Genomic DNA, 27990 nt, shown 5'->3' with positions numbered 1-27990 from the left:
ATACTTAATGCAGATGGCAGTCCAGAGTCCACTATTGAGCAGTGTTTCTAGGGACTGCTAGCACTGAGAACAGCTAGTATGGCAGAAAAAGTTACAGTACTGAGTGGAGGCTTGTCTACTGAACTGGAAGCTGCAGGTCTACTCATACAGGTAATATGTCAGTGTATAGAGGACAGCTAACACTAATAGATATTACTATAGAGGCTGCAGGGTATACAGGTAATGTGGCAGTGTATGGAGGACAGTAACCTAACACTAATAGATATTACTATGGAGGCTACAGTGTATACAGGTAATATGTCAGTGTATAGAGGATAGCTAACACTAATAGATATTACTATGGAGGCTGCAGGGTATACAGGTAATGTGGCAGTGTATGGAATACAGCTAACACTAATAGATATTACTATAGAGGCTGCAGGGTATACAGGTAATGTGGCAGTATATGGAGGACAGTAACCTAACACTAATAGATATTACTATGGAGGCTACAGTGTATACAGGTAATGTGTCAGTGTATGGAATACAGCTAACACTAATAGATATTACTATGGAGGCTGCAGGGTATACAGGTAATGTGTCAGTGTATGGAATACAGCTAACACTAATAGATATTACTATGGAGGCTGCAGGGTATACAGGTAATGTGTCAGTGTATGGAGGACAGTAACCTAACACTAATAGATATTACTATGGAGGCTACAGTGTATACAGGTAATGTGTCAGTGTATGGAATACAGCTAACACTAATAGATATTACTATGGAGGCTGCAGTGTATACAGGTAATATGTCAGTGTATGGAATACAGCTAACACTAATAGATATTACTATAGAGGCTGCAGGGTATACAGGTAATGTGTCAGTGTATGGAATACAGCTAACACTAATAGATATTACTATGGAGGCTGCAGGGTATACAGGTAATATGTCAGTGTATAGAGGATAGCTAACACTAATAGATATTACTATGGAGGCTGCAGGGTATACAGGTAATATGTCAGTGTATGGAATACAGCTAACACTAATAGATATTACTATGGAGGCTGCAGTGTATACAGGTAATGTGTCAGTGTATGGAATACAGCTAACACTAATAGATATTACTATGGAGGCTGCAGGGTATACAGGTAATGTGTCAGTGTATGGAATACAGCTAACACTAATAGATATTACTATGGAGGCTGCAGGGTATACAGGTAATGTGTCAGTGTATGGAATACAGCTAACACTAATAGATATTACTATGGAGGCTGCAGGGTATACAGGTAATGTGTCAGTGTATGGAATACAGCTAACACTAATAGATATTACTATGGAGGCTGCAGGGTATACAGGTAATGTGTCAGTGTATGGAATACAGCTAACACTAATAGATATTACTATGGAGGCTGCAGGGTATACAGGTAATGTGTCAGTGTATGGAATACAGCTAACACTAATAGATATTACTATGGAGGCTGCAGGGTATACAGGTAATGTGTCAGTGTATGGAATACAGCTAACACTAATAGATATTACTATGGAGGCTGCAGGGTATACAGGTAATATGTCAGTGTATAGAGGATAGCTAACACTAATAGATATTACTATGGAGGCTGCAGGGTATACAGGTAATATGTCAGTGTATGGAATACAGCTAACACTAATAGATATTACTATGGAGGCTGCAGGGTATACAGGTAATGTGTCAGTGTATGGAATACAGCTAACACTAATAGATATTACTATGGAGGCTGCAGGGTATACAGGTAATATGTCAGTGTATGGAATACAGCTAACACTAATAGATATTACTATGGAGGCTGCAGGGTATACAGGTAATGTGTCAGTGTATGGAATACAGCTAACACTAATAGATATTACTATAGAGGCTGCAGGGTATACAGGTAATGTGTCAGTGTATGGAATACAGCTAACACTAATAGATATTACTATGGAGGCTGCAGGGTATACAGGTAATATGTCAGTGTATAGAGGATAGCTAACACTAATAGATATTACTATGGAGGCTGCAGGGTATACAGGTAATATGTCAGTGTATGGAATACAGCTAACACTAATAGATATTACTATGGAGGCTGCAGGGTATACAGGTAATGTGTCAGTGTATGGAATACAGCTAACACTAATAGATATTACTATGGAGGCTGCAGGGTATACAGGTAATGTGTCAGTGTATGGAATACAGCTAACACTAATAGATATTACTATGGAGGCTGCAGGGTATACAGGTAATGTGTCAGTGTATGGAATACAGCTAACACTAATAGATATTACTATGGAGGCTGCAGGGTATACAGGTAATGTGTCAGTGTATGGAATACAGCTAACACTAATAGATATTACTATGGAGGCTGCAGGGTATACAGGTAATGTGTCAGTGTATGGAATACAGCTAACACTAATAGATATTACTATGGAGGCTGCAGGGTATACAGGTAATGTGTCAGTGTATGGAATACAGCTAACACTAATAGATATTACTATGGAGGCTGCAGGGTATACAGGTAATGTGTCAGTGTATGGAATACAGCTAACACTAATAGATATTACTATAGAGGCTGCAGGGTATACAGGTAATGTGTCAGTGTATGGAATACAGCTAACACTAATAGATATTACTATGGAGGCTGCAGGGTATACAGGTAATGTGTCAGTGTATGGAATACAGCTATCTTTAGTTATTACTGTGGAAGCTGCAGGTCTGCTTATACAAGTAATTGGAAACATGAAAGTCCAGACTGATGGAATGGAATTCTATTGGCCCAGAACTATAAGCTTAGCACCAGAACCAGACAATCACTTTTACACCTCAATCTTGTCATTCAGCATTGTATTGTACTTTGAACAGTTTATCTCTGGAGTATTTATTTACTTACCTGGTCTTGGGGATACTTTTGACCGATTTAGGAGTTCTGGCGACGTTGCAACCCCTGGATCATGTGAATAGAAGCCGCATTCAGCTCCCCAAGTTGTTCTGTCCCCTCTCCTCCCTCAATCAGACAGGTAATTAATTAGCTGTTCTGTGGTACTGGTTTTACTATAGACCAGCCCCATAGCACAGGCTATTAATTACCTCCTGAGATTGGGGGAGGAGTGCATGTAATGACCTGGGGAGTAAAAAGTTGCCTTCGATCACATGACCCAGGGGTTGTGACATCACTGGAATTCCTGGGACCAGGAAAGTGATTAAATATTTATATAATAACTAGATATCTGCCTTGTAACGCATGGTGCATCTCTGTATATCACATGACCATGGATTGATTTTTATCCACTTGAAGTAGTCATTGAATGGATCTAAACAATAATGTTTGTTTGCTGAAACTAGACAACCTCTTTAGGCTGAGGCCCCACATTGCAGAAAAGCCGCTTTTGTTGTTGTAGATTTTGCTGCAGTTTTTTTGAGCCAAACCCAGGAGTGGATTTAGCAGGGATAGGTGTAAACTTTATATTTCCAATTCCATTTGTGGCCACTCATGGTTGTGTCTCTAAAAAAAAAAAAAAAAAGCTTAAGACTGAGACTCCACGTTGTGGAAACGCAGCTTTTTTGTTGCAGATTTTGCTGCAGTTTTTTTTAGCCAAAGCCAAGAGTAGATTGAGTAGAAAAGAGAAGTATAAGTGCTACCTATATATTTCCCATTTCTTTTGTAGCCATTTTTGACTTTGGCTCAAAAAAACACAGCAAAATCTGCAACAGAAAAAGCTGCCTTTCTGCAACATGGGGCCTTAGCCCCTCCCCCTTCCAATATTGTGTACTTTACTTATGATTTTCTCAATAGCACTTATTACGTACAGCTTGTGTACATCTTTTCTTATTGATATAAAATATTATATACAGTATATATATAATATTATTATAAATTTGTAGTACAACATCTGAATAAAACCTGATGGTAGCGAATATAGGCCATATAACATATTTCTATAGATGGCAACTATCATGCTAAAGGTGAAACTTGAGCTGCTTTAATACCAAAGGCCTAGTGTACCAAATACTACCAAAGTAATGGCATATCACTTGGAAATGCATCACTTTATAATTATTTGGGATTAAATTTAGTTCCCTGCACATTTGGTAGCTGGAGCGCTGTGACCACTGTGCAGGAAAAAAGTGAAGGGGAGGTAATGGTAAACCAGTGATGCTGCCGTGTCATTTTTAGGATCAGTGGGAATCTAGGAGTATGTTCATACAGATTTTTTTTGAAGCAGACTTTGAGCAGGACTGTGGATCAAGTAGGCCAAACCACCAACTCCGATAACTTGAACACTGTAATTTATAGAATTGAATTTCTGAAAAAAAATCAAAAATAATTGTTGAACTGTTTCTTAAAGAAGTACTCTCACACGCTGTGCAATGTATATTTACTCAGAAGGTGACACATGATATAGGGATTACACTAATATCAAAGAAACTTTCTGTTTCTTTCACCATCCCCTCAGTCCTTGCATAAACATAACACTGTCCATTCTTGACTGTTCCTTTAAAATTCCGGGTTCAGAAAGATTCATTGGATATTCCATTTCATTGTGATTAGTTGTTTTTTTTTCTTTTTTTTTGCTGTATTCCTGTCTTTTCTGTTCTAGGGAGATCCACTGTGGAGTGCAAGACTTCTTCATACTAATCCTGAAGCAATTAAGACTGTCCATACCAAGTAAGTTTTTGCAGTGTACTTGTATTGTAGACTTGGGATGTTGAACATTAAGGCTGAGGCCCCACGTTGCAGTCTCTTGCCTATTTCATTGGGGAACACAGCACCATGTGTATAGACCTAGCCACTAGGAGGCTTACACTAGGAATATCAAGATATTAGTTCAGCCTCAAACACAACCTGACTCAGGTATTTCTGTCTTACATTGTTTTTATTTTTATTTTCCTTTCAGGTGCAGAGGGGTCTTCAGCATGTGTGCCACACTTGTTGTACCCCCTTGCAGGCGCAGCACTCTGTAACAGGGCACCTCGCTGGTCACCCAGTCCCCACTCGCCACATCTGCGGCTGGAGTGCCAGTGACCCCACTACTATGTGTGAGATTCACTGAGTGGGTGAAGATGGCGGACTGGGTAAGCCCCCTAGCTCCCTCCTAGACATTCTGAGTGGTCATGGGGAGGTCATGGTCATGGCCATAGGGAGGACCTTTATTCCCTGTTCTATCATGTGGACTTGTGAAAACCTGTCGGAGGGGTTTCTTCTCCCCCTCTGGAATGTCTGGTTTTTTTTCTGTTACTCTTCTCCTCAGCATTCCTGCAGCCTGCAGTTTCTACAGGACTTTATCCAGTATGTCTTGAGAGACACAACATTTGAGATAACTCTCCGTGTTTCTTGGGTCAGCAAGGCCCGCATTTCCTGTTCGAAACAGTTTCAGAAGGGTCTCTTTAGTGAAGCCCATCTCAAGGACAATCAGCTGCTTGTTTCTGAAATCCTGAACACTTCCAAGTACCTATGTGATGCTTTCTACAAAGGAAGCAACGCAGTGGCAATCCGCCGTATGATTTGGATCCTTTTATGGAACAATGAATCCTCCTCTAAGAAGGTGGTCGTGGCTCTTCCCTTCTCTCAGGATGTTCAGGGTTGGCTTTTTTGGTAAAGGCCTAGAAAAGCTCATCTCTGAGGCTACAGGAAGAAAAAGCTCTCTCCTCCCCCAGAGTCGTCCAAAGACATCTTCCTCCTTTGCATTACAGTGGGTTTGAATCATTTTCAGTTTCCATACAATCTGACCAGCCTCCGGATCACCTTGGATCTCCTTACTTTGGATCAGCTGGCTCACCAATGAGGAAAAGTCCTGTCTTGTGCATTCTCAGCGCAAGGAATTCCTTGATATGATCCTCAATATGCAGGGCAAGATCCTGGCACTCTGATCTGGTGTGTCCTGCATTCAGAGGAACTCTCCATGCTCCTTTTATTTGTGCATGAAGGTCTTGATCTTCAAAGCCGTTCTCTTTGCTCAGTTCCACTCGTGTCCACTGCAATTGGTGATTGTGGCCCTATGGGACAAGTCTCCATTCAGCCTCAACTTCCTGATTCAGTCTTTCTTGCTGGGGAGTGGTCTTCGGTTTCTTGACCATTCAGTGCCTGTGGTCCAAAACTGAGACCTCTCTACAGATCAGCTTATTGGGTCTGAGGACCATCTTCTTAGCCCTGTCTCATTGGATCTCTCTCAATCCAGGAGAGTCTGGTCAGTGTCCAGACCGACAGCTCCATCGCAGTCGTCTTCTTGAATAATCAGGGGGAGCACCAGGAGCCGTGCAGCCTTGCAGGAGGCCTCCCGCTCTTTTCTTTGGAGTATCATGTTCCGGCCCTGTTAGCAGTTCACATTCCAGTCCTGGACAACTGGGCAGCAGACTACCTAAGCCGAGATGTAGGTTTTGTCCCTTTCCATTCTTTTTCAGAAGACCCTGGCCTTCCAACCTCAGGTGAAAAACTTCCTGCAGTGAGTGGCATACTGAGCTCCTCCGTACCTTCCTTTCTGGGACCTGAATCTCATCCTTGAGGTGCTTCAGGTTGCCTTTGTGTGATATTTCTCTTCATCTTCTGTCCTGGAAGGTTTCCTTCCTGGTGGCCATTAGTTCCATTCATAGGGTCTTCAAACTGGCTGTCCTGTCCCAGAAACCTCCCTGTCTGGTTTTCCTTAAAGAGGACCTTTCACCATATCTGGGCACAGGCAGTGTTATATACTGCCAGAAAGCTGACAGTGCGCTGAATTCAGCGCACTGTCGGCTTTCCCGATCCGTGCCCGGTGTAAAGCGCTATCGGTCCCGGTACCGTAGCGCTTTACAGTCAGAAGGGCGTTTCTGACCATTAGTCAGAGACGTCCTTCTGCCTCGCGGCACCAATCGCGCTGTGCTGTGGAGCGGGGAGGAACTCCCCCCTCCCGCTCCTGATAATGCTCGTCTACGGACAAGCTGTGTGAGCAGAGGGAGGGGGCGTTCCTCCCGGCTCCACAGCACAGCGCGATTGGTGCCGCGAGGCAGAAGGACGTCTCTGGCTAACAGTCAGAAACGCCCTTCTGACCATAGAAGAGCTACGGTACCGGGCCGTAAGCTCTTCACACCGGGCACAGATCGGGAAAGCCGACAGTGCGCTGAACTCAGCGCACTGTCAGCTTTCTGGCAGTATATAGAACTGCCTGTGCCCGGATATGGTGAAAGGTCCTCTTTAAGGACAAGGTTGTCCTTTGTCCACCACCTTCTTTTCTGCCTAAGGTGGTTTCTTCCTTCCAAACCAACAATGACATCCTCTTACCTTCTTTCTGCCCGGAAACGTGGGGCCACAACCTAAAGAAGTTTTCCAAGATCCAGGTTAATTTCAGAAAATGCCTTTAAAGGGGCTCTATCACTAGGAAAAGTCATTTTTAACTAATCACACCTTTGCATAGCCCTTAGAAAGTCTATTTCACACCTACCTTTTGTTTGTAGATTGCCTCACTGGTTTCTGAATAAGTCCGTTTATATTCATATGCTAATTAGACTAGTGCACGATAGAAGGTGCACACCTCTCCTATTGTTTTCTATGGGAGACGGCTCCTGCTGCTGCTGATGACTCAGCTTCCTGTTTGCTTCACACACATAGAAGATAATGGGAGAGAGGAGGCTGCTGGGAACTTCCTGTACTGGCTGGAGGCTCATTAGCATATGAATAAAAACGGACTTATTCAGAGACCACTGAAGCAATCTACATACAAAAGGTAAGTGTGGAATAGCCTTTCTAAAGCCTATGCAAGCATGTGTTTAGATAAAAAATGATTTTTCCCAGTGATAGAGCCCCTTTAAAGGGAGTCTGTCACCAGGGTCAATCATATTACACCTGCTACACACAGAGGTCAGGATCACCTGAATGTAATGCTTTGTTTCCTTATGAAAAATGGTGCCTCTATTTATGGCAAAGGAGGCCATAATAGATAAGTGTGAGGCACAGCAGTTTGGAGTAGCGAAGCGCCATTCGCCACTCCAAGCTATGTTCATTTGCATATTTTTAAATAACTGACTATCCCTGCAACAGAGGCAGAAATTTTCATGGGGATAAAAGCATCACAATCAGATGAGCCTGACCTGTCTAAACATGTTGCTGGCTTAATTTTATACCATTTTTTTTACTTCTAGCGAAAAAAAATATTCAACTAATTTGACAAATAAGCTACTTATTTCAAGCCTTATGTTTTTTGAAAAAAACATGGTAAAAATAGTTGAGATATGCATAGCCATTAAAAAATATACTGCTTTTTAAAGCAATGCACACCAAAGGGCTAAATGTGGCCTGAGAATTAATGACTAGAGATGAGCGAACACTAAAATGTTCGAGGTTCGAAATTCGATTCGAACAGCCGCTCAATGTTCGTGTGTTCGAATGGGTTTCGAACCCCATTATAGTCTATGGGGAACAGATACTCGTTAAGGGGGAAACCCAAATCCGTGTCTGGAGGGTCACCAAGTCCACTAAGACAACCCAGGAAATGATGCCAACACCTCTGGAATGACACTGGGACAGCAGGGGAAGCATGTCTGGGGGCATCTAACACACCAAAGACCCTCTATTACCCCAACATCACAGCCTAACAACTACACACTTTACACACTCAATACCACCTCTCTGACAGTAGGAAAACACCTTGAAACATGTGTATTTGGCACTTGCAGTGAGGAGAGCTTGTCACCAGCAGTGAATTTGGCCCTTGTAGTAAGTTGAGGTTGGCACCAACATTTGTTTTGAAAATCAGGGTGGATTGAGCCTCTAACCAGCAGAGTTTGGGCAAATTCATGGTGGAGAGAGCCTCTAAACACCCCAGTTTGGGCAAATTCATGGTGGAGGGAGCCTCTAAAAACCCCAGTTTGGACCAATTCATGGTGGAGGGAGCCTCTAACCAGCCCAGTTTGGGCAAATTCATGGTGGAGGGAGCCTCTAAAAAACCCAGTTTGGACCAATTCATGGTGGAGGGAGCCTCTAACCAGCCCAGTTTGGGCAAATTCATGGTGGAGGGAGCCTCTAAACAGCCCAGTTTGGGCAAATTCATGGTGGAGGGAGCCTCTAAAAAACCCAGTTTGGACCAATTCATGGTGGAGGGAGCCTCTAAACAGCCCAGTTTGGACCAATTCATGGTGGAGGGAGCCTCTAACCAGCCCAGTTTGGGCAAATTCATGGTGGAGGGAGCCTCTAAAAAACCCAGTTTGGACCAATTCATGGTGGAGGGAGCCTCTAAACAGCCCAGTTTGGACCAATTCATGGTGGAGGGAGCCTCTAAACAGCCAAGTTTTGGGAAATTCATGGTGGAGGGAGCCTCTAACCAGCCCAGTTTGGACCAATTCATGGTGGAGGGAGCCTCTAACCAGCCCAGTTTGGGCAAATTCATGGTGGAGGGAGCCTCTAAACAGCCCAGTTTGGACCAATTAATGGTGGAGGGAGCCTCTAACCAGCCCAGTTTGGACCAATTCATGGTGGAGGGAGCCTCTAACCAGCCCAGTTTGGGCAAATTCATGGTGGAGGGAGCCTCTAAAAAACCCAGCTTGGACCAATTCATGGTGGAGGGAGCCTCTAACAAGCCCAGTTTGGGCAAATTCATGGTGGAGGGAGCCTCTAAACAGCCAAGTTTTGGGAAATTCATGGTGGAGGGAGCCTCTAACCAGCCCAGTTTGGACCAATTCATGGTGGAGGGAGCCTCTAACCAGCCCAGTTTGGGCAAATTCATGGTGGAGGGAGCCTCTAAACAGCCCAGTTTGGACCAATTAATGGTGGAGGGAGCCTCTAACCAGCCCAGTTTGGACCAATTCATGGTGGAGGGAGCCTCTAACCAGCCCAGTTTGGGCAAATTCATGGTGGAGGGAGCCTCTAAAAAACCCAGCTTGGACCAATTCATGGTGGAGGGAGCCTCTAACCAGCCCAGTTTGGGCAAATTCATGGTGGAGGGAGCCTCTAACCAGCCCAGTTTGGGCAAATTCATGGTGGAGGGAGCCTCTAAACAGCCCAGTTTGGGCAAATTCATGGTGGAGGGAGCCTCTAAACAGCCCAGTTTGGGCAAATTCATGGTGGAGGGAGCCTCTAACCAGCCCAGTTTGGACCAATTCATGGTGGAGGGAGCCTCTAACCAGCCCAGTTTGGGCAAATTCATGGTGGAGGGAGCCTCTAAACAGCCCAGTTTGGACCAATTAATGGTGGAGGGAGCCTCTAACCAGCCCAGTTTGGACCAATTCATGGTGGAGGGAGCCTCTAACCAGCCCAGTTTGGGCAAATTCATGGTGGAGGGAGCCTCTAAAAAACCCAGCTTGGACCAATTCATGGTGGAGGGAGCCTCTAACCAGCCCAGTTTGGGCAAATTCATGGTGGAGGGAGCCTCTAAACAGCCCAGTTTGGGCAAATTCATGGTGGAGGGAGCCTCTAAACAGCCCAGTTTGGACCAATTCATGGTGGAGGGAGCCTCTAAAAAACCCAGTTTGGACCAATTCATGGTGGAGGGTGCCTCTAAACAGCCCAGTTTGGGCAAATTCATGGTGGAGGGAGCCTCTAACCAGCCCAGTTTGGACCAATTAATGGTGGAGGGAGCCTCTAAACAGCCCAGTTTGGACCAATTAATGGTGGAGGGAGCCTCTAACCAGCCCAGTTTGGACCAATTCATGGTGGAGGGAGCCTCTAACCAGCCCAGTTTGGGCAAATTCATGGTGGAGGGAGCCTCTAAAAAACCCAGCTTGGACCAATTCATGGTGGAGGGAGCCTCTAACCAGCCCAGTTTGGGCAAATTCATGGTGGAGGGAGCCTCTAAACAGCCCAGTTTGGGCAAATTCATGGTGGAGGGAGCCTCTAAACAGCCCAGTTTGGACCAATTCATGGTGGAGGGAGCCTCTAAAAAACCCAGTTTGGACCAATTCATGGTGGAGGGAGCCTCTAAACAGCCCAGTTTGGGCAAATTCATGGTGGAGGGAGCCTCTAACCAGCCCAGTTTGGACCAATTAATGGTGGAGGGAGCCTCTAAACAGCCCAGTTTGGACCAATTAATGGTGGAGGGAGCCTCTAACCAGCCCAGTTTGGACCAATTCATGGTGGAGGGAGCCTCTAACCAGCCCAGTTTGGGCAAATTCATGGTGGAGGGAGCCTCTAAAAAACCCAGCTTGGACCAATTCATGGTGGAGGGAGCCTCTAACCAGCCCAGTTTGGGCAAATTCATGGTGGAGGGAGCCTCTAAACAGCCCAGTTTGGGCAAATTCATGGTGGAGGGAGCCTCTAAACAGCCCAGTTTGGGCAAATTCATGGTGGAGGGAGCCTCTAAACAGCCCAGTTTGGACCAATTCATGGTGGAGGGAGCCTCTAAAAAACCCAGTTTGGACCAATTCATGGTGGAGGGAGCCTCTAAACAGCCCAGTTTGGGCAAATTCATGGTGGAGGGAGCCTCTAACCAGCCCAGTTTGGACCAATTAATGGTGGAGGGAGCCTCTAAACAGCCAAGTTTTGGGAAATTCATGGTGGAGGGAGCCCCTAAAAACCCCAGTTTGGACCAATTCATGGTGGAGGGAGCCTCTAAACAGCCCAGTTTGGGCAAATTCATGGTGGAGGGAGCCTCTAAAAAACCCAGTTTGGACCAATTCATGGTGGAGGGAGCCTCTAAGCAGCCCAGTTTGGACCAATTAATGGTGGAGGGAGCCTCTAAACAGCCAAGTTTGGACCAATTCATGGTGGAGGGAGCCTCTAAAAACCCCAGTTTGGACCAATTCATGGTGGAGGGAGCCTCTAACCAGCCCAGTTTGGGCAAATTCATGGTGGAGGGAGCCTCTAAACAGCCCAGTTTGGGCAAATTCATGGTGGAGGGAGCCTCTAACCAGCCCAGTTTGGACCAATTAATGGTGGAGGGAGCCTCTAAACAGCCAAGTTTTGGGAAATTCATGGTGGAGGGAGCCTCTAACCAGCCCAGTTTGGACCAATTCATGGTGGAGGGAGCCTCTAACCAGCCCAGTTTGGGCAAATTCATGGTGGAGGGAGCCTCTAACCAGCCCAGTTTGGGCAAATTCATGGTGGAGGGAGCCTCTAAACAGCCCAGTTTGGGCAAATTCATGGTGGAGGGAGCCTCTAAAAAACCCAGTTTGGACCAATTCATGGTGGAGGGAGCCTCTAACCAGCCCAGTTTGGACCAATTAATGGTGGAGGGAGCCGCTAAACAGCCCAGTTTGGACCAATTCATGGTGGAGGGAGCCTCTAACCAGCAGAGTTGGTGGAAATCAGGGTGGAGGGAGCCTCTAACCAGCAGAGTTGGGGGAAATCAGGGTGGAGGGAGCCTAGTATTAGCAGAATTGTGCAACGCTTATGGTGGATGAGTATGAGGATGCGGAGGAATTGGAGAGGTTGAGTACAGACATGGAGTTTCATGTTGGGGTGCTTTACACAGGTGGGCACAAAAATGACGGCTCTACCCAGTGGTGGTTCATTTTTATCAAAGTGAGCCGGTCGGCACTCTCAGCTGACAGACGGGTGCGCTTGTCAGTGATGATGCCACCGGCTGCACTGAACACCCTCTCAGATAGGACGCTGGCGGCAGGACAGGACAGCACCTCCAAGGCATATAGGGCAAGTTCAAGCCACAGGTCCAACTTCGACACCCAATACGTGTAGGGCGCAGAGGGGTCGGAGAGGACAGGGCTGTGGTCGGAAAGGTATTCCCGCAACATGCGCCTATACTTCTCACGCCTGGTGACACTAGGACCCTCTGTGGCGGCACTTTGGCGAGGGGGTGCCATCAAGGTGTCCCAGACCTTAGACAGTGTGCCCCTCGTTTGTGTGGACCGGTGAGAACTTGGTTGCCTACTGGAGGAACTGCCCTCCCTGCCGCCAACGTCACATGCTGGAAACATCTCCATCATATTCTGCACCAATTGCCTGTGGCAAGCATTGATGCGATTGGCCCTCCCCTCTACCGGAATAAAAGACGAGATGTTGTTTTTATACCGGGGGTCAAGGATAGCAAAGATCCAGTACTGGTTGTCCTCCATGATTTTGACAATACGCTTGTCGGTTGTAAAGCACCCCAACATGAACTCAGCCATGTCTGCCACAGTGTTAGTTGGCATGACTCCTCTGGCCCCACCGGAAAGTTCAATCTCCATTTCCTCCTCATCCTCCATGTCTACCCATCCGCGCTGCAACAATGGGACGATTCGAAGTTGCCCGGAAGCCTCCTGTATCACCATCACATCATCGGACAACTCTTCTTCCTCCTCCTCCTCCTCCTCCTCCTCCTCCTCCTCCATTAAACGCGATGAAGCGGACAGATGTGTGGACCTACTCTCCAGCTGTGACGGATCGGATGCTATCCCTGACTCCTCTGTGTGATCTGAGTTATCCCTGATGTCAATCAGGGATTCTCTCAGAACACACAAGAGCGGGATTGTAAGGCTCACCATCGCATCCTCAGAGCTCACCCTCCTTGTGGACTCCTCAAACACCCGTAGGATGTCACAAAGGTCTCTCATCCATGGCCACTCATGGATGAGAAACTGAGGCAGCTGACTTTGTGGCACCCTAGGGTTTTGTAGCTGGTATTCCATCAAAGGTCTCTGCTGCTCAACCACTCTATTCAACATCTGAAACGTTGAGTTCCAGCGTGTGGGGACGTCGCACAAAAGCCGGTGTTGTGGCACATGCAGGCGTTGCTGGAGAGATTTTAAGCTAGCAGCGGCTACTGTCGACTTGCGAAAGTGGGCGCACATGCGCCGCACTTTCACCAGTAGCTCTGGAACGTTGGGGTAGCTCTTTAGGAAACGTTGCACCACTAGGTTGAAGACGTGGGCCAGGCATGGAACATGTTGGAGTCCGGCAAGCTCCAGAGCTGCTACCAGGTTCCGGCCGTTATCACAAACGACCATGCCTGGGCCCAGGTGCAGCGGCTCAAACCATATTGCCGTCTCATCGAGGAGGGCATCCCTCACCTCGGAGGCAGTGTGCTGTCTGTCCCCCAAGCTGATCAGCTTCAGCACAGCCTGCTGACGTCTACCAACGCCAGTGCTGCAACGTTTCCAACTCGTAGCTGGGGTCAATCTAACAGCGGAGGAGGAGGCGGTGGCGGAGGAGGAGGCGGTGGCGGAGGAGGAGGCGGTAGAGGAGGAGGAGGAGGGGGGTGTTCTTCTCGTGTCCCTGCCAGGAATGTTAGGCGGGGAGACGAGGTACACCGGGCCAGTTTGGGAAGCAGTCCCAGCCTCAACTACATTCACCCAGTGTGCCGTCAGTGAAATGTAGCGTCCCTGTCCGCATGCACTTGTCCACGCGTCGGTGGTCAAGTGGACCTTTGTGCAAAGCGCGGAACTAAGGGCCCGCCTGATGTTGAGTGACACGTGCTGGTGCAAGGCGGGGACGGCACACCGGGAGAAGTAGTGACGGCTAGGGACGGCATAGCGAGGTGCCGCAGTTGCCATCAGGTCCAGGAAGGCAGGCGTTTCAACAAGCCGGAACGCCAACATCTCCTGGGCCAGCAGTTTAGCGATGTTGGCGTTCAAGGCTTGCGCGTGTGGGTGGTTAGCAGTGTATTTCTGCCGCCGCTCCAATGTCTGAGAGATGGTGGGTTGTTGTAAAGAAGCGCCTGATGGTGCCTTTGATGGTGCAGGAGAAGGAGATAAGACAGGAACAGGGGAGGATGAGGGAGAAGTCAACAAAGTGGCGGAGGCAGATGAAGTGGTGTCCTGGCTCGTCCTCTGGAGTGCATCGCCAGCACAGTCAGCAGTGGCAGTGGCAGAGGCAGTGGCAGTGGCGTGAACGGCAGGCGGCCTTTGTCCTGCCGTTGCTGCCTGCCACTGATTCCAGTGCTTGGATTCCAAATGACGGCGCATTGAAGTGGTGGACAGGTTGCTCTTCTCAGAGCCCCTAATCAATTTCGAGAGGCAAATTGTGCAGACAACACTATATCTGTCCTCGGCGCATTCCTTGAAAAAACTCCACACCTTCGAGAAACGTGCCCTCGAGGTGGGAGTTTTTCGGGGCTGGGTACGAACTGGAACATCTTGGGAGATTCCGGGTGTGGCCTGGCTTCGCCTAAGCTGCTGACCTCTGCCTCTGCCTCTAGCTACCCTTTTTGGTGCTGCACCTGCCTCAACATCCACACTACTTTCCCCGCTTGACATCCCCCCTGTCCAGGTCGGGTCAGTGTCCTCATCATCCACCACTTCCTCTTCCAACTCCTGTCTCATCTCCTCCTCCCGCACAATGCGCCGGTCAACTGGATGCCCTGACGGCAACTGCGTCACATCATCGTCGATGAGGGTGGGTTGCTGGTCATCCACCACCAAATCGAACGGAGATGGAGGAGACTCTAGTGTTTGAGCATCTGGACACAGATGCTCCTCTGTTAGGTTCGTGGAATCGTGACGTGGAGAGGCAGGTTGAGGGACAATGAAAGGAGCGGAGAACAGCTCTGGGGAGCAGGGACAGTTTGGGTTATTGTTCTGTAAAGCTTCGGAATTTTGGGAGGAAGGAAGACAAGACTGTTGGGTAATAGGAGGAGAGGAGGCAGAGTCTGACTGGCTGCTGGACAATGTGCTGTAAGCGTTCTCTGACAGCCATTGCAAGACCTGTTCCTGGTTCTCGGGCCTACTAAGGTTTGTACCCTGCAGTTTAGTTAATGTGGCAAGCAACCCTGGCACTGTGGAGTGGCGCAATGCTTGCTGCCCCACAGGAGTAGGCACGGGACGCCCTGTGGCTTCACTGCTACCTTGCTCCCCAGAACCATTCCCCCGACCTCGCCCACGGCCTCGTCCACGTCCCTTTCCGGGAGCCTTGCGCATTTTGAATTCCTAGTTAGAAATTGGCACTGTATACCAGTAGTAAAAATTGTGGGTGCACGTAACCCCAATATATTCTTTGAATTACCAGTCAGAAACTGGCACTATATGGCAGTAGCAAGAAATGAGGGTATTTGTATTCCCAATATATTCTTTGAATTCCCAGTCAGACAATGGCACTGTATACCAGTAGTAAAAATTGTGGGTGCACGTAACCCCAATATATTCTTTGAATTACCAGTCAGAAACTGGCACTATATGGCAGTAGCAAGAAATGAGGGTATTTGTATTCCCAATATATTCTTTGAATTCCCAGTCAGACAATGGCACTGTATACCAGTAGTAAAAATTGTGGGTGCACGTAACCCCAATATATTCTTTGAATTACCAGTCAGAAACTGGCACTATATGGCAGTAGCAAGAAATGAGGGTATTTATAACCCCAATATATTCTTTGAATTCCCAGTCAGACAATGGCACTGTATACCAGTAGTAAAAATTGTGGGTGCACGTAACCCCAATATATTCTTTGAATTACCAGTCAGAAACTGGCACTATATGGCAGTAGCAAGAAATGAGGGTATTTATAACCCCAATATATTCTTTGAATTCCCAGTCAGACAATGGCACTGTATACCAGTAGTAAAAATTGTGGGTGCACGTAACCCCAATATATTCTTTGAATTACCAGTCAGAAACTGGCACTATATGGCAGTAGCAAGAAATGAGGGTATTTGTATTCCCAATATATTCTTTGAATTCCCAGTCAGACAATGGCACTGTATACCAGTAGTAAAAATTGTGGGTGCACGTAACCCCAATATATTCTTTGAATTACCAGTCAGAAACTGGCACTATATGGCAGTAGCAAGAAATGAGGGTATTTATAACCCCAATATATTCTTTGAATTCCCAGTCAGACAATGGCACTGTATACCAGTAGTAAAAATTGTGGGTGCACGTAACCCCAATATATTCTTTGAATTACCAGTCAGAAACTGGCACTATATGGCAGTAGCAAGAAATGAGGGTATTTGTATTCCCAATATATTCTTTGAATTCCCAGTCAGACAATGGCACTGTATACCAGTAGTAAAAATTGTGGGTGCACGTAACCCCAATATATTCTTTGAATTACCAGTCAGAAACTGGCACTATATGGCAGTAGCAAGAAATGAGGGTATTTATAACCCCAATATATTCTTTGAATTCCCAGTCAGACAATGGCACTGTATACCAGTAGTAAAAATTGTGGGTGCACGTAACCCCAATATATTCTTTGAATTACCAGTCAGAAACTGGCACTATATGGCAGTAGCAAGAAATGAGGGTATTTGTATTCCCAATATATTCTTTGAATTCCCAGTCAGACAATGGCACTGTATACCAGTAGTAAAAATTGTGGGTGCACGTAACCCCAATATATTCTTTGAATTACCAGTCAGAAACTGGCACTATATGGCAGTAGCAAGAAATGAGGGTATTTGTATTCCCAATATATTCTTTGAATTCCCAGTCAGACAATGGCACTGTATACCAGTAGTAAAAATTGTGGGTGCACGTAACCCCAATATATTCTTTGAATTACCAGTCAGAAACTGGCACTATATGGCAGTAGCAAGAAATGAGGGTATTTATAACCCCAATATATTCTTTGAATTCCCAGTCAGACAATGGCACTGTATACCAGTAGTAAAAATTGTGGGTGCACGTAACCCCAATATATTCTTTGAATTACCAGTCAGAAACTGGCACTATATGGCAGTAGCAAGAAATGAGGGTATTTGTATTCCCAATATATTCTTTGAATTCCCAGTCAGACAATGGCACTGTATACCAGTAGTAAAAATTGTGGGTGCACGTAACCCCAATATATTCTTTGAATTACCAGTCAGAAACTGGCACTATATGGCAGTAGCAAGAAATGAGGGTATTTATAACCCCAATATATTCTTTGAATTCCCAGTCAGACAATGGCACTGTATACCAGTAGTAAAAATTGTGGGTGCACGTAACCCCAATATATTCTTTGAATTACCAGTCAGAAACTGGCACTATATGGCAGTAGCAAGAAATGAGGGTATTTGTATTCCCAATATATTCTTTGAATTCCCAGTCAGACAATGGCACTGTATACCAGTAGTAAAAATTGTGGGTGCACGTAACCCCAATATATTCTTTGAATTACCAGTCAGAAACTGGCACTATATGGCAGTAGCAAGAAATGAGGGTATTTATAACCCCAATATATTCTTTGAATTCCCAGTCAGACAATGGCACTGTATACCAGTAGTAAAAATTGTGGGTGCACGTAACCCCAATATATTCTTTGAATTACCAGTCAGAAACTTGCACTATATGGCAGTAGCAAGAAATGAGGGTATTTGTATTCCCAATATATTCTTTGAATTCCCAGTCAGACAATGGCACTGTATACCAGTAGTAAAAATTGTGGGTGCACGTAACCCCAATATATTCTTTGAATTACCAGTCAGAAACTGGCACTATATGGCAGTAGCAAGAAATGAGGGTATTTATAACCCCAATATATTCTTTGAATTCCCAGTCAGACAATGGCACTGTATACCAGTAGTAAAAATTGTGGGTGTATATAGCCCCAATTCTATTGCTAGGGGACTTGCAGGGTATTTCTGGGGTGAAGGTGGGGGGGCACACCGTTGGAACGGGTATCGGGGGTATATATCGGGTATACGGGAATACACTGACAGTGTATTCCATTCAGGATCCTGGGAAAGCTGGGTTGCGGCGATTGAGCCCGTCAGTGCCACGTTACACTGACAAGCTTCTCCCTGGAATTTAGCTCTTACAAGAGCTGTTGTGGTTGTCTTCTCCTTCCTATCCTAGCCTGTCCCTGCCTACCCAGAATCTAACCCCTAGCTAACTGGACGGAAACCTCCGTCCCCGGTGAATTGCAAGCTCAGAATGACGCGAAGCTGGGCGGCGCTGTTCTTTTAAATTGGAGGTCACATGTTTTCGGCAGCCAATGGGTTTTGCCTACTTTTCTCAACGTCACCGGTGTCGTAGTTCCTGTCCCACCTACCCTGCGCTGTTATTGGAGCAAAAAAGGCGCCAGGGAAGGTGGGAGGGGAATCGAGTAATGGCGCACTTTACCACGCGGTGTTCGATTCGATTCGAACATGCCGAACAGCCTAATATCCGATCGAACATGAGTTCGATAGAACACTGTTCGCTCATCTCTATTAATGACACTTGGTCCTGAAAGGGTTCCTATTATTTCATAAAACTTGTGAAATAGCAGAGGTTTTTTTGGATTTTTTATGCAGATTGTGACTGATGTGTCTCTCTACCTGTCAGTCCTCTGAGAGCTTTTTAGAGTATAGTTTGGGTTCATAGAAAGTGTGGGAGTCCGTACAACACTAAGCCCACCACGCCAAAAACGGTAAAACAGAGATAACCTCAACTGTATGGTACAGTCTGCAGTTGTAAGTTTTCCTACATCCACTAACCAGACCCTCACTGATCAAACCTTATGGCATGTCACTGTGACTTGTCCAAAGTTTATACAAAAACTGAGTATTCCTTGAATAGTGACTTCCCATATACACACGTTACCTTCATTTTTCTTTTGAGGGTGTTTGTTTTTTTATATTTTAGACTGTAGTTGATATGATTTGGCGCACAACATGCCAGCTACATATGATATGATATTTAGCTTATGATAATTTCTTAACATGTTGCTTAGGATATGATTCTTTTTGTCCAGTTTTCTTAAGAGTGGTGCCAATGTTCTAAGCACAGCAACCTATCAAGCCAGTATTGAAGGATTTAACCAGCATCTTGGGCTTAACTTTGATGACGCCACAAACCTTTTTACGGTAGCAGTACAACAAGCAAAAGAATCAGCTGAACGTTTCACAAGTCAGTCCTTAGGTAAAACTTATTATAACATGTTCATGTTCAAAGGGGTTATCCCACAAAGAATACTTATCCTCTATCTGAAGAGGGTGAAAACAGGGTGTTGTACCCTTGTGCATCCTGCAGGCTGGATGTAGGTGTGCCTGTGCTGGATGGGATGCATCCATATTCCTATTCTTAGTGGTCAGTCCCCCACCGATCAGATACTTATAGATAGAGAATAAATATCCTTTGTGGCATAACTCCTTTCTAAACAATGTGAAGAATCGTAACATATATATTCAGCTTTGTACCACACTGCAAGTACACTATACTACAATGCAAGTACACTTTACTTGCACTGCAGTACAATATATCACACGGCAAGTACACTATACTACGCTGCAAGCACACTATACTGCACTGAAGTACAATATATCACCCTGCAAGTACACTATACTACGCTGCAAGCACACTATACTGCACTGAAGTACAATATTCACCCTGCAAGTACACTATACTACGCTGCAAGCACACTATACCGCTCTGCAGTACAATATATCACACTGCAAGTACACTATACTACGCTGCAAGCACACTATACTGCACTGCAGTACAATATATCACACTGCACGTACACTATACCGCACTGCAAGTACACAATACTGCACTGCAAGCACAGTATACTGCACTGCAGTACAATATATCACACTGCAAGTACACGATACCGCACTGCAAGTACACGATACCGCACTGCAAGCACACGATACCGCACTGCAAGTACACGATACTGCACTGCAAGCGCATGATACCGCACTGCAAGAGCACGATACCGCACTGCAAGCGCACGATACCGCACTGCAAGCGCACGATACCGCACTGCAAGCGCACGATACCGCACTGCAAGCACACTATACCGCACTGCAAGCACACTATACTGCACTGCAAGCACACGATACCGCACTGCAAGCACACGATACCGCACTGCAAGTACACTATACTGCACTGCTGTACAATATATCACACTGCAAATACACGATACCGCACTGCAAGCACACTATACCGCACTGCAAGCACACTATACCGCACTGCAAGCACACTATACCGCACTGCAAGTACACTATACCGCACTGCGAGCACACTATACTGCACTGCTGTACAATATATCACACTGCAAGCACACGATACCGCACTGCAAGCACACGATACCGCACTGCAAGTACACTATACTGCACTGCTGTACAATATATCACACTGCAAATACACGATACCGCACTGCAAATACACTATACCGCACTTCAAGCACACTATACCGCACTGCAAGTACACTATACCGCACTGCAAGTACACTATACCGCACTGCAAGTACACTATACCGCACTGCAAGCACACTATACCGCACTGCAAGCACACTATACTGCACTGCTGTACAATATATCACACTGCAAGTACACGATACCGCACTGCAAGCACACTATACTGCACTGCTGTACAATATATCACACTGCAAGTACACGATACCACACTGCAAGTACACTATACCGCACTTCAAGCACACTATACTGCACTGCTGTACAATATATCACACTGCAAGCACACGATACCGCACTGCAAGCACACTATACTGCACTGCTGTACAATATATCACACTGCAAGTACACGATACCGCACTGCAAGTACACGATACCGCACTTCAAGCACACTATACCGCACTGCAAGTACACTATACCGCACTGCAAGTACACTATACCGCACTGCAAGTACACTATACCGCACTGCAAGCACACTATACTGCACTGCTGTACAATATATCACACTGCAAGTACACGATACCGCACTGCAAGTACACTATACTGCAATGCAAGTACAATATACTACACTTCAAATAATTGACTGAAATCTTTTTTTCTGCCTTCTGCTCTTATGCAGACTTAGGCTTAGTTCACATACAATTACGATTGTGCATATTCCATTGTGACTGCCGCAACGGGATGCCGGTGCAACATACCGCTAGTGGAAAAAAGAACCCTAGCGGTCTACATAGACCACCATTGTGAGGGGGAGGATTATGACCTGGATTCCACGCCAGAATTCGCCCCCTCTTGCCCCTTGTGAATGGGGCCTTATACATCTCTTTGATAACGAACTATGAACAAACCTTAAGAAGTCTGATCCTGTAGTCATACACTTTCATTTGCCTCTGTCTTCCTGATAATCTACCGAATGTATGTGAGCAATAAGTAGAGGACATACAACAACCAGACTGCAAGATCAGACAACAGAAGATTTGTTTGTAGTCTGTTACTGCAGAAACATATTGAAGCTGCATAGATGCCCTAGACACCACACTATGTATTATTAAAAACTGATCAGAAGGTGGACCCTTTTTAAGTAATTATTATTCTTAGAATTAAAAAAAATGTTATGTATAGTTCAAATTGACATGTTCAGTAAAGGTAATAGAAAGAACAAAATATGTAATACATTGTATCATTAGTATTTCAAGGTAACACAAGAAGGCTTTGTGTATTGAATAGTGTTTTTCTCTAGATGTAACAAAAAAAATGTTTTGTGATTTTAAGAACTTTAATAGGTGTGTTTGTTTTGTAGAAAAAAGGAAAATTACAATTGCTGGATCAATAGGACCTTATGGAGCTTTTCTCCATGATGGATCTGAGTACACAGGAAATTATGTTAAAGGCATGAGTATTGAGGTAAGTACAACTCCTCTGCTTCCAGTTCCAAGCTTTGGTGGGAAACTTGATAGGTTTTTGGCAAATAGAGGTCAAGATTCAGCAGATATGACTGGATGAACCATTCAGTTTAGAAACTGTTGTACGGCTAAGGCCCCACGTTGCGGAAACACAGCTTTTTTTGTTACAGATTTTGCTGAGTTTTTTTTGAGCTAAAGCCAAAAGTGGCTATAAAAGGAATGGGAAATATTTAGGAAGTTCTTGTACTTCTCCCGTCTCCTCAATCTACTAAGTTTGGCTTAAAAAGTAAAAACATTGCAACAAAAAAGGCTGTGTTTTTGCATTGTGGAATATTAGCCTTATAACTGTTTAATACTTCTCTCTGTGGTTAAAACTGCTGTGTTGGGGTCCAGGGTTCAAATGCAACCAAGTGAAACACCTGCACTGAGTTTGTGTTCTTCCCATGTTTGTGTGGGTTTTGTCTGGGTACTCCAATTTCCTCTCACATTCTGAAAATATACTGGTATTATACACTTGTTGGCTTCCTGTAAAACAAGTGACCCTTGTGAATCGAGGGGATAAAGGCCTGTATGGCTGCTACAAACTTTACAATGCTCCCTATGCTTTGAGTTTCCATCAGAAAAAGTGATTTAGGGGGCGTTCACACTACCGTCGGTGTCCGACAGGTAGTGTCTGCTCCTAGTGTCCCTACATGTCGGGTTTTTCTGTCCGCTTGAGAAGTCGGACATCTTTACATGCGGACAGGGAAGGACAGGCACGGAGTGCAAAAGAACGCACCCGATGCCCATTTAAATAAATGACAGGTGTCACGGACACATCTAGTGTCTGCTCCTAATGTCCGTGCCAGATTTTGAGCGGACACTAGGAGTGGACTCTACCTGTCGGACACCAACGGTAGTGTGAACGCCCCCTTACAAATGTTTGTCATTGTTTACTGCCACTTTCATTGACACATGTTGGTCCAGGTTTCCATCATGTGTTGACCTAATAATTTCTCTTGTGTCTTTTGGAGGCAGGAGTTAAAAGATTGGCATCGAATACAGATGCAGTGTTTATCTGCTGCTGGAATTGACCTGTTTGCTTTTGAGACAATACCCAGTCAGAAGGAGGCAGAAGCACTTGTGCAGCTTATGAGAGAGTTCCCAAATAACAAAGCTTGGCTCTCCTATTCATGTCAGGTGTGTGATCAATAAGCAGAACATTAGGAAATGTATACCATTATGGCATGTTTCTATTATCCTGGTTGTATACACTGTAGGTTCACTACACAAAAAAGGTCAGTTCTGTTGTTCTAAGAATATGCTATTGTATCATACTGTATAGAACACCTACTGCCCGTCCGTAGTTTGCCCCATTATATACTAATTCCCAGAGCAGGCATACAGTTCTTGATAAAACGGTCATTGTTTTTATTCTCGATCTAGAGTACGTCACAAACAAGCTTCGGAGATACGTTTGATGAAGCAGTGAATGTGGTAGCAAAGTCCAACCAGCTGGTGGCGGTGGGGGTGAATTGCTGTTCACCTGCATTTGTTAGTCCACTCCTAACATTAGCCAACACTAAACAAAGTCAAAAGATCGACTGGATTGTTTATCCCAATAGTGGAGAGAAGTGGGACCACAATCAGGGGTATGTATCTACAGCAGATAAGCAAAATATAGACATTTTTTTCCATAAGCCTTTTTGTAATTTGCTGTGTATGATAATGGGGAAATGTTTGTTCATTAAGGGGTTTCCAGGCAAAAAAAACTTTTTTTTTTTTTTTTTTTTTAAAGGTATTTTAGTGCTATTGAGTTAATTAGTTATGAGTTAATTAGTGCACCCAAATACCTTTAGCAATGTTTTGAGTGATTTCTGAGTTTCTCTGTGAGCTCCTGGCATCCACTTTACTTTGTTTACATGGGTAGCTTCCTGCTGTTTTAGCCTACAACTACCATGATGCTTTGCACTTCACTCAGATTCCCCTCTCACTCCCTCCCCCTCTCACACCACCTCCCTGCCTCCCTAGATAGCCCACGGACTACTAGCCCTACCTAACTAACTAACTAAGGACCCCACACCATCATACTTCTCTGTCTTCTGTGTCCTGGAGATCAATTCCTTCTGTGCCGCCTTGTCCTCTTCTCTTGACTTCTGCCCGCACTGGTGCAATAGGGCCAGAGCGCCGGCATGTGTAATAGAGGCTCTGACTCTATTGCACATGCCGACATTCAGGCTTCTATTATGCACACGCACGTTGAAGAAATGACGTTTCGTTCGGAGGTTCTGAACAGGAATCCAGGAAAGTATGATGGGTTGGGAGGTGGGTTAGTGTAGGTGATGTTCCGTTTCTGGAAATGGGGTAATGGGATATGGGTAAATATACATTTTTGCTACAGTAAGTACCGTATTTTACGGACTATAAGGCGCACTGGACTATAAGCCGCATTGCCCATGAGCGCCTTATAGTCCGTCTCGGTTCATATATAAGGCGCACCGGACTATAAGCCGCAGTCCGGTGCGCATTATATCTTATTGAAAGCGGCGGCAGGCAGACTTTGCCAGCGGCCGCTTAACCCCCCGCGTGCCAGCCGCTTCTATTGGAAGCGCTCGGCAGGCGAGGAGGGGCTCTATCAGCAAAATCATGCTGATAGAGCCCAACCGTAAACGTTAGGTTAAACTACTACACCCCACCCCACCCCACCCCACCCCCCCCCCCGTTACAGCAGGGCTGCCGGACACTTCCTATTCATTTCTATGGGAGCCGGCATGCGAGCGCTCCCTATAGAAATGAATGGAAAAAAGCAGTCCATTCATTTCTATGGGGAGCGCTCGCATGCCTGCTCCCATAGAAATGAATAGGAAGTGTCCGGCAGCCCTGCTGTGACACCGCCGTCCTGAAAGAGAACGTGAAACTTACCGAGCGGTGCAGGGTGGGCGGGCATTCAGGCCTCCTCTTCCTCCGATGTTCCGTCCTCCTCCGGCGCTCGCAAGCTGATAATGGCCAGGGCACATGCGCAGTAGAAGCATTATGCGCATGCGCCCCGGCCATTATCAGCGAGCGCCGGAGGAGAAGGACGGAACATCGGAGGCAGAGGAGGCCAGAATGCCCGCCCGCCCGCCCTGCACCGTTGGGTAAGTTTCACGTTCTCTTTCAGGACGGCGGTGTCACAGCAGGGCTGCCGGACACTTCCTATTCATTTCTATGGGAGCAGGCATGCGAGCGCTCCCCATAGAAATGAATGGACTGCTTTTTTCCATTCATTTCTATAGGGAGCGCTCGCATGCCGGCTCCCATAGAAATGAATAGGAAGTGTCCGGCAGCCCTGCTGTAACGCCGGCGTGTACGGCTGTGATACACGCCGGCGTTCGGTAGTGTGAATGCACCCTTACGGTGCCTTTTATGTATGTATGGAAGCGGCACGCAGTCTTTGCCGCCGCTTCCATCCATATATAAGCCGCACCGGACTATAAGCCGCACTTACGATTTCTGAGGAAATCGTAGGTTTTTATGTGCGGCTTATAGTCCGGAAAATACGGTAATTTAGAAAGTAGCAATTTAGTAACGCAGGAGCTTCTTGACTATATTCTTTGCTGTATTGTATTTGTTTTGTGAACAAACACAGTACTTTATGCATCCAAAGGTAAAAAATTAAAAGGTAAAAGACCTGCTGGGACCCATTCTTCTTGGAAAAATCAATACATATGGTGTATATTACTCTATATACCTTTATATACAGTATATAGTTGTTTCCACCAAAGAGAGAGATGCAGGTATCATGTGTAACTTATATAGGCTAGCCAAGCTGCTAAGGCTAGGTACATACATGGATTCCGTTGGTGGTTTCCTTTCGCAAATCTGCTTGAAAAATGCAGAGAGAATAGTCCATTTTTCAGTATTTTTAGTCTATGGTGTCCATGGGTAACTGCTTTTTAAGAGGATTAGGTTTTCGTTCTTCAGGTCTCCAAACGGACCCAAAGAACGGGAACCCAAATGCAGATGTCAACCTAGCATAAGTCTTGTTTTAAGGCAGGCGTTTGAAGGTCATGCTTTATCTACATTTCCTATCCTGAGGCACCATGTTGTGGAAACGCACCTTTTCTTGTTGCAGATTCTGCTGCGTTGTTTTAAGTCAAAGCCAAGAATGGCTATAAAAGAATGGGAAGTATATAGGAAGCTCTTAGGGTATGTTCACATGGCGGAAACCTAGTACTACAGCGCTGAGCATTAACTATACACACAGCACGACGTAATAGTATGGCACAGAGTGTCAAGGCTTAAAGGGACATTCTAGTGTTGGTTTTTGGGGTTTTTTAATTAATTTTTTGCATTTTCAGACTGCATGGCTAAGTTTATACTGTCTAATGATTAATAAATCCATAGCCAAAGAGTGATTGAGAAACACTTATTGATATTTTATATATTTTTTATATAGCTGGCAAGGGTTAAATGCAGACAAAGCTATCTCTGAATATGCCATAGAGTGGGTTCAGCTTGGTGCAAGATGGATTGGTGAGTAGTCAAATCACAGTTAATTCATATGTTCTGTTATGTCAATTAACATACATAATATTTTTTCAAAAGGTGCATCTGATAAAATACTGATGTATAATATTTAGATATCAATTTCTACCACACCATTTTGCATTCCATAGTTAAAAGTTCAAGTTTACTAAAAAGGTTCAATCTCTTGTGCGAGTTGTCGCCTCTGCTAATTATATGTATTTGTCTTGGTAGGGGGCTGCTGCCGGACCACTCCCAGTGATATTGCAAGTATACGAGAGATTTTGAGAAGAAATAATTTAACATAATTTTTCCTCTTAAAATAAAGAACACTATTTTATCCTCATATGTATTTTGAGGGTAATAACTGACACACACAATTCATTATTGGAATTAATTACAATACTGTTCTCTTCATGTATTACCTATTGCAGGCCTGCAGTAGTTGAACCAAAAGGCCACGTTCACACATGGCAGATTTGCATTGGAATCTTCTCTGAATAAGCACAACCCATTACAGTTGTAATGTCAAGACATTTACAAATTATCCTGTAAAATCAGCTGCAAATTATCCGCATAATCTGAATTTTACACTTGCCGATTTTGCTGCAGAATCCCTGTGGTTTGTAGCAGAATGATCTTTATTTTGTCACTTTCTTATGAATAATAAAACAATTTAAAAATGTTATTCTTAAGCCACATAATTGGCCTTATTCTCCAACATATTCATGTTTTTCATAACCACTGGTTTCAACCCAATATTTAAAGAGGACCTTTCATCAGATTGGGCACAGGCAGTTCCATATACTGCTGGAAAGCCGACAGTGTGCTGAATTCAATGCACTGTCGGCTTTCCCAATCTGTGGGTAAAGCACTATCTGTCCCGGTACCGTAGCTCTTTACAGTCAGAAGGGCATTTTTGACAGTCTGTCAGGAACGTCCTTCTTCAAAGCAGCGCCTAGAGTGCTGTGCAGTGTGAGCGGGGAGGAACGCCCCCTCCCTCTGCTAATAGTGCTTGTTCATAGACGAGTATTATCAGGAGGGGAGAAGGCGTTCCTCCCCGCTTACACTGTGCAGTGCGATAGGCGCTGCTGTGGAGAAGGACGTACCTGACTGACTGTCAGAAATGCCCTTCTGACTGTAAAGCGCTACGGTACCAGGACCGATAGCGCTTTA

General features: G+C 45.3%; 1 protein-coding gene across 3 annotated transcripts; it reads left to right on the top strand.

Annotated features, from left to right (window-relative positions):
- The first annotated feature begins 1 nt into the window (after window position 1).
- On the top strand, window positions 2-27553 carry LOC142195518 (betaine-homocysteine S-methyltransferase-like). 3 transcript variants are annotated; one of them, XM_075265370.1, is made up of 8 exons: window positions 2-150; window positions 4589-4656; window positions 19486-19640; window positions 22227-22330; window positions 23347-23508; window positions 23755-23960; window positions 26747-26823; window positions 27049-27553. In XM_075265370.1, exons 1-8 carry the CDS (start codon window positions 79-81, stop codon window positions 27120-27122), a joined length of 918 nt encoding a protein of 305 aa, XP_075121471.1. In that variant the 5' UTR covers window positions 2-78; the 3' UTR covers window positions 27123-27553. The 3 variants fall into 3 exon arrangements, with proteins under 3 accessions (XP_075121471.1, XP_075121470.1, XP_075121472.1); XM_075265369.1 differs by having other exon boundaries at window positions 19486-19652; XM_075265371.1 differs by lacking the exon at window positions 23347-23508 and having other exon boundaries at window positions 19486-19652.
- Window positions 27554-27990: the final 437 nt, after the last annotated feature.

Source organism: Leptodactylus fuscus, chromosome 2 (assembly GCF_031893055.1).
Source record: "Leptodactylus fuscus isolate aLepFus1 chromosome 2, aLepFus1.hap2, whole genome shotgun sequence".
In the NCBI taxonomy this organism is placed as follows: Eukaryota; Metazoa; Chordata; class Amphibia; order Anura; family Leptodactylidae; genus Leptodactylus; species Leptodactylus fuscus.
Note: the sequence above shows the minus strand (reverse complement) of the source record. Positions and strands in the feature narration are given on the sequence as shown.

What these genes read in the sequence shown, in the direction of transcription:
- LOC142195518 (XM_075265369.1), top strand. Translation starts at nt 79, where the DNA reads ATGGCAGAAAAAGTTACAGTACTGAGTGGAGGCTTGTCTACTGAACTG. An exon ending in TTAAAGGCATGAGTATTGAG is followed by an intron (nt 22,331 to 23,346) that starts GTAAGTACAACT and finishes TTTTGGAGGCAG; the next exon opens with GAGTTAAAAGATTGGCATCG. An exon ending in GGCTCTCCTATTCATGTCAG is followed by an intron (nt 23,509 to 23,754) that starts GTGTGTGATCAA and finishes TTCTCGATCTAG; the next exon opens with AGTACGTCACAAACAAGCTT.